General features: G+C 36.4%; 1 protein-coding gene across 2 annotated transcripts in view; it reads left to right on the forward strand.

Moving 5' to 3' along the window:
• Positions 1 to 5940, forward strand: part of Nudt11 (nudix hydrolase 11) — a 7719-nt gene extending 1779 nt beyond the window's left edge. Inside the window, exon 3 of one of the 2 annotated variants that reach the window (XM_031385395.1) lies at positions 4235 to 5940. In XM_031385395.1, the coding sequence (XP_031241255.1) occupies position 4235 (1 nt within the window). In that variant the 3' untranslated portion in view covers positions 4236 to 5940. The remainder of the gene's footprint in view (positions 1 to 4234) is intronic. The other variant, XM_031385561.1, reaches the window with a different exon arrangement.
• Positions 5941 to 6910: the final 970 nt, after the last annotated feature.

The following is a 6910-nucleotide window of genomic DNA, read 5'->3' on the forward strand; positions in this document are numbered from 1 at the left end:
CCCCGTTTAAACAGCCTTTACTTGCGTTTGTGAGTAGTGTGCGTGTGCAATTTTGTTGTAGGACTTCTTCTGGTTTATTTCCTAAGTGAAGGGGCCTTTAGTTTTATCCACTGGTGAGGGACCCGCGTGCCGTGGTTGGAGGGGCTTTCTTTTTCTGGTTCTTGTTGCTTTGCTTTTTTTTTTTCTTTCTTTCTTGTTTTCCCTTTCACAGCCTTGCTTCTTGGCAGTGACCCATTCTTGGTAGACTTTGACTCAGATGATTTGTTTGAAAATAAATGAAGAAAAAGAACAATTGGTGCTTTACACCGTTTCGTTTCTGCACATAGTACTTTTAGCATCCAAAACGCCATCTAATAGGCCCAGGGCAGGAACTTAGTGTTTTGGGTTTTTTTCACGTGACCAAAAACCATTTTAATTTTCAAGAAAAATTTACAGCTGAGGATTTTTCATTGCTGACTTAAAATGTCCTCTATAATTTATAAGCTGTTCTCCTGGTAGAATCGGCATTTCTAGAAAATATCTAATTAGTTACTTATTTTCAGGATAATTGTGGGTATTCAGTTGTTTTAGCCTGCGCATCCAGCAGCTTCCAACGACCAGCACATTTCTGGATACTCTTTTAAAATGGTAGTTTTCTCCCTGTTTGTCCGTTTTTAAATAAAGTAATTTATACTTGAATTGAATTTACTGATGTCCTAGATTAAATTTCCTGACTGTCAGTTACCACAGGAGTCGAACCTTTAATGTGATTGCATATGTGCAGCCATTCAAATCATTTGAATGATTTTATATTCCTGCTGCTCAGCTGTTCTCAAACTGTGAAGAACTTGGGAACCACTTATCTCATAGACCCAGAGTAAAGGTTTCATTCCCTTACCACAAACCTTTTGGTTGCTCTATTATTGTTCTTATCTTGATCCTTGTTTCAAATAAGGAGTCACTTGTAAGACATAGTACATTCTCTTCTGAAACTCTGATCAGGTTCCCCTGCCATGTCTATTTAGGTATCTAGAAAGCCTTTAAAGACAGTTTTAAGACTGGAAAGATCACTCTGTGTTTAATATGAGTGTTTTCAAGAAATATCACATATGAGAATGATGAATGTACTTGGGCAATTAATAACCATGTAAAAGAATTAACCTCACTTGAGTTGGAGCTATTTACTTTTTATTCTTAACTTACTTTGCAAACAGAAAACAATTCATAGAATGTATTTTGATCATATTCTTTGTCCTGCCCCTAGTCCTCATCTTCTTACCCACACTCAAATTTTCGTTCCTCCTTGCTTAAAAACAAAACCAAGGAAACAAACAAAACCCACAAAAATAAAAACAGTAAATCACAAGAAGATAAAAGCACACAAAATAACATGAGGTCTGTTTTGTGTTGGTTAACTGTTCCCTGAGCATGAGGCCCACCCTGGAGTTGAGTTGATAGACACAGTGTGACTCCTTTAGAGGCACAGAAATTTCTCTGTCCCAGAAAGTACCTATTGCTAAGGACTTCTTGTGTAGGAGTGGAACTTTCTACTTACTTCCCCTTCTCCATGCTGAGATTATTTCGTGGCTCAGATTTGTGCAGGCTTTGTACTTACTGTCACAGGCTCTGTGAGCGCATGTGCACATCAACCCTGCTGTGTCTGGAAGATGTTATTTCCTAGGATCAAATACCACTTCTGACTCTACAATTTTTCCATTGAATCTGCTTCCCCATAGATCTCTGAGCCTCAAGGAAGGGTGTTTAATAAAGAGAGCCCAGTTCATTGCTCTCAAAATCATTTTTAAAACATAGTTACTGCTAAAACTTTAATGGAGCATCATCTTTGTAAAAAGATGGTTTTTCATGTAGTTCATGTACATATCAATGTATGAATAAATTGGTATTTCACGAACACATGAAGTATATAAATATCCAGCTCCTGATATTCACACTTTCTATTTCTAACTCCTTATCCCAATACTGGGATTCTTCTGTCTTTTACCAGAGATAATTTTGATTCTTAACTGTATGTATCCTGGTTCTTACTGCCTTATTGTGCAACTTAACATTCAGAGTATTCAAATGTTTTTCTCCATTTGGCTGTAGTTATTTAAAAATTAATACTGTTTTAAACTTCTAAAAGTGGGGTCCTTGCATTTTTCTAAAGAAATGTGGTTTCCCTTTAAGAAACATTTTCTTTCACATTTAAAACATAAAGCCTAATTTCCACAATACATTTTGATCCCTTATCAAAGGAAAAAGTATGTGACTAATTTGAAGTACTTATTTTAATTCTAATCAAAATGTCGTTTGCTAGTTAAAAAGTTTCTAATATATTTTGTGACTTTAATCTCCATTAACCTTAAATTCTACATTGATCAAGCAGATAAAATGGATTGGTTTTATGGATATTTCTTTTTATAAAAGGCTTAGAAATGCTGTCAGAAATGCATTGGAAGCTTTGCTTGTACTTGTTATTACTAGAGTCAGCAATGCATCTGTCAACCTTTAAAATTACATTTAGTTGTGTGTGTGTATACATGTGCACATGCATGCATAAACAATCCTCATGGGCACACACATACACACACACACGCACACACACACACGCACACACACACACACACACACACACGTGTTTGGGTGGGTGAGAGAATGCCCTTGTATAGCTGTGGAGGTCAGAGAGCTCTGTGTGGGAATGGTGGTCTCTTCTTCTACCAGGCGGTCTCAGGGAACAGAACTCATGTAATCAGTGGTTGGCGACCAGTACCTTTCTTTACCCACTCAGCCATCTTGCAGGTCCTCTTCTTGCATTCTTAAATTACATATTTTGCATAATCAAAATGTATCCATAATTCATTATTAAGAATTGTTTGACTAAAAATATACTGTGACTTCCCCCCTTTAAAAAAATACTTGGTTTCTTTAGGCTTGGGTTTCGGCATCATTGAAAATTTTTTAATATTCTATGAAACATAGACATGTCAGAGAAATTATAAACTCCTAAGAAATTATTTTTATCTTTAAGATTTTGTCAATAGTTCCAGATTTGAACAGGTTACCAGGGATAATATATTAATTTCTACCAGTCAATCTTCCAAAAACTTCAGTAACTGCGTATTTTTTCCTTATGTGAATGCTGTCATTTTACATACTATTTATACATATACTAAAACATACAGCCAAATTTTACATCCATCTTTCAGTTGAAAATGAAGGAATACTCCAACAGATAATTATGATTTGCTGACATGAATTAGAAATTTATTTCCCATTTGTTGAAGTGTTTTGTTGGTAACCAGGAATTTTTCCTGCAGGTCCTCATGCATGCTGAGCATATACCAGATCACTAAGCTCCACCCACAACTTCATGATATAATATTTTGTTCTTCCAGATGTACAAAGAGGAAACATATTAATATAGATTTATGTTAATATAGGTTTGATATATCCTGGAAAGATACAACCTTTTCTGTACTTCAAAGAAAAAAAACTGAAAATAGGAAATTTACTTTTATAAGCCATGTGCTTTTTTAACTTTGTACAGATTTATTTTAGATGGTTGATATAAAAGGTTTATCATTGAACAATATGGGTTCATTTATAAAGGTTTCTATAAGAATGCCTTATAGGATCTAGAAGAGAATTTTCCCTGGCCAGAATTTTTATCTTCAGGCTTAATGTTTTCCTAGTAGCCCTCTCATGGTACTACACTGTATGGGACATGTTTAAACATTTTTGAGCAGGCAGAACTATGAGAATTCACTATGGCCGCACAACCTTTTTATGAGAAAACAGGAGGTGAAGAATACTGCACTTGGACTTGGAAACCAGACCCAGTTGTAGTTCTTACATTGTAATTTCATCCAAGTTACCAAATCATCCCTGCACACAGGTTTTCTGTTGAATCTGTCATTGTAGATAATGCACATAGATATTGCATAAATATTTCCCAATGAGATACTCTTTTTAACTAGATTAAAATACTTGTGTGTAGCTGTTAACAGTTTATTTACTATGTGGCCATCAGTCTGAATTATCTCTAGTCGTACAGGTAGAATTTATAGTTTTTTCCATCTTCATTGCTAATTCCCTTTTTGATAATCATTGGTTTCATAGTTTTTATATATAGGTGTGTGTTCGTGTGTGTGCACTTGCCCTTAGAGCCTACAAGGCTTTCTAAAGACCAAGTGATGGGTGCATCTAGAATTTGTAAATATATTCTTGTTGAATGTATGTTTGTTTCTTTTTCCAGATGAACAGAGACATGCTCAAGATCACACTGAAATCATTATTGATGTGAACCCAGTATTCAGTGGTATTGTCAAGTTCACCGGAGCACCTTTAAGGTTCCCAAGGAGACCGCTCATTCTGGTTTTCCTTCTACATCTTGGAACACTCCTCTGTCTATCTTACCAATGTGTTTTGCTCTGGTTGTTGTACTATTGTGTGTGAATGGACTTAATTCAGCACCTGTAGCCTTTTGTTGTGCTTTTTTGATGTGTCTGCCTTCTTCATTAGACCTTTGAGAGCAACGACTATTTTTCCTTCCTTACTCTGCGTATTCTGCATCCAAGACACTACTTGAAATATGGTTGGCATCACTGGAGGTCTTTGATTCTATTAGTATTTTGTAATCTCTTTGTGGCTAAACATTTCCCTCCCAATATGGTGCTAGTAGAGTATCTGCTGTCTAAGCACCATGTGTGTAGCTTATGTGTATTAGGTGTTGCAGAAGCATTTCAGGAGAGTTTGAGATGTTCCAGGACAAGAACTAGTACTCATTTATATGTCATACCACATAATGGCTGGCACAGTTTTAATATTATGTCATCACTTAGGGTAACATTTGATAGAATTAGTCCTTCACCTAACAACCTTAGTGTTTTTGTACTGTTGTTAATTTGCTTAAAATTTTATTCAAAAAGTATCACTTGCTATAAAGGTAATTGTAACACATTACAATGAAAACCTATTATTGTGAATTTTTATAAAAAATAAATTTTAAATTAATATACAAATAATAACACATTTAATTTTTTTGCAATGCTCTACTTCTGAAATGTCACCTTAACATTTCCTTGCAGAAAATTCCGGGGTTTTTTTGTTGTTGTTTTACAGGTTCAATATTCTGTATTATTTGATGGTGAGCATGAAGAAAAACTGCTACTGAAGCGGTTTTCAGAGCTAATTGTGCCATTTAGTTGCCTAAGTGTCTTTTGCCTCTCAGTGTTTCAGTTGGCTGTGGTTCTCATCCCTTTCCTAGTACAGTTGGCTGGCTCCTCAGTACCACAAGCTCTCTGCATGTTTATGTAGAGGAGAGTGAGTGCTAAATTGGTATCCCTTAGAAAGGCTTCAGGGAAAGAGACTGCTGTAAAAGGGAACGCAAAATGAAGAATTTAAATGAGGGAGCTCAGTGAACTCTTTCCAGAAGAATAACTTTATGCCAAGGACGAGGACATTTCAGAGTTTTGTCACAGGGTGTGTAATGTCAACACTCTTAATCAGCTCATCCTAAGGGTTCCAAAGAGATTCTGATACAGCTGGTGGTTGTGTTTCGCTTTTTCATTATAATCCATTAGATTTGGAAAGGCTTGAACTCCAATTTAGTGTTAACACCCTTCCTCATGGTACCAGTGAAATGTATTATTGTGTCCCCACATCTACAGACTTTAAAATAAAACAACACATTCTAATTTACTGGAGTTTCTATTTGTGATATGTACTGTGGATTTGCTTTCTAAAGAAACCCTTATCTTTTAGAAAACTGTACTGAAAATTTACAGAGATGCTACTGTTATTTGCTTCAATATAATCAGGGTGGTATACGTTTGTACATAGATGAAACAAGATTGACTTGATAATTGTTGAAGCTGTGTGATAGATGTTTGAGAATTCATTATTCTCTATACTTTTGTATATGTTTGAAATTTTCCATAATAAAAATTGCAAAACTGTATTCCTTAGAGTCTACTTGTAGGCCACCTCTCCCTTTTAGAATCTAAATATGGATGGCTGGTCAGAATACGAATTCACAACACAGAAACATAAGCCTATTCTAAAAAGGTAACTTTTCTTCTTAAGCTAAACCTGTTGCTAACTGCGCCTTTCTTCCCAAGAAGTTTTTTTCTTGGAAAACCTCCAGTTAACATATTCAATATGTGAGCAGGAGGCATAAGCTAAAGTGCAGATGGGACATAACTTCATTTAAAAAATGAGTGTGGGTATATGTACACTTTGTGTGTGTACATTCACATGTGTATGGTGTGCATGTGCAGTCACTGCATGAGGATACAAAATCCCCTGGAACTGGAGTTAAGAATGCTAGTAAGCTCCCATATGGGTGTTTGGGACCCAACCCAAGTCCTTTGCAAGAACAGCAAGTCCTCTTAACTGCTGAGCCATCTCTCCAGCCCTACAATTTTCTTTGAAAATATCATGTTCTAATTAATCTTCATAAAATTCTGAAAATAAAAAATGAGTAATAATTACACATGATCCTTCTTGATAGAGATAACCAAACTTAAAAAAAATACAAGTGGGGCTGGGGCTGGAGAGATGTCTCTAGGGGTTGAAAGCACTAGGCTGCTCTTCCAGAGGACCCAGGTTCAATTCCCAACATCCATGTGACTGCTTACATATGTCTGTAACTTCAGTTCCAGGGGACCTTGCACCCTCACACAGTACCATGCTATAATCCACAGAGCCAAGGAAGCCAAATAAGGAGGAGAAAATACATATCGAAGGTGGATGGACAGAAGGAAGTGGGTGGGAGAGGGGAGAAGGAAAGGTGCAGGGAGATCAGGGGAGATAGAACACAAATGGGTGGGGGACGGGACATCTCTAGGATGTGCCAAAAACCTGGGAGGACAGTGTGCTATTGGGGTGACTCTACATGAGACTCCTAGCAGTGAGAGAAATGGATCCTAAA

The sequence above is a fragment of the Mastomys coucha genome, chromosome X (genome assembly GCF_008632895.1).
Source record: "Mastomys coucha isolate ucsf_1 chromosome X, UCSF_Mcou_1, whole genome shotgun sequence".
In the NCBI taxonomy this organism is placed as follows: Eukaryota; Metazoa; Chordata; class Mammalia; order Rodentia; family Muridae; genus Mastomys; species Mastomys coucha.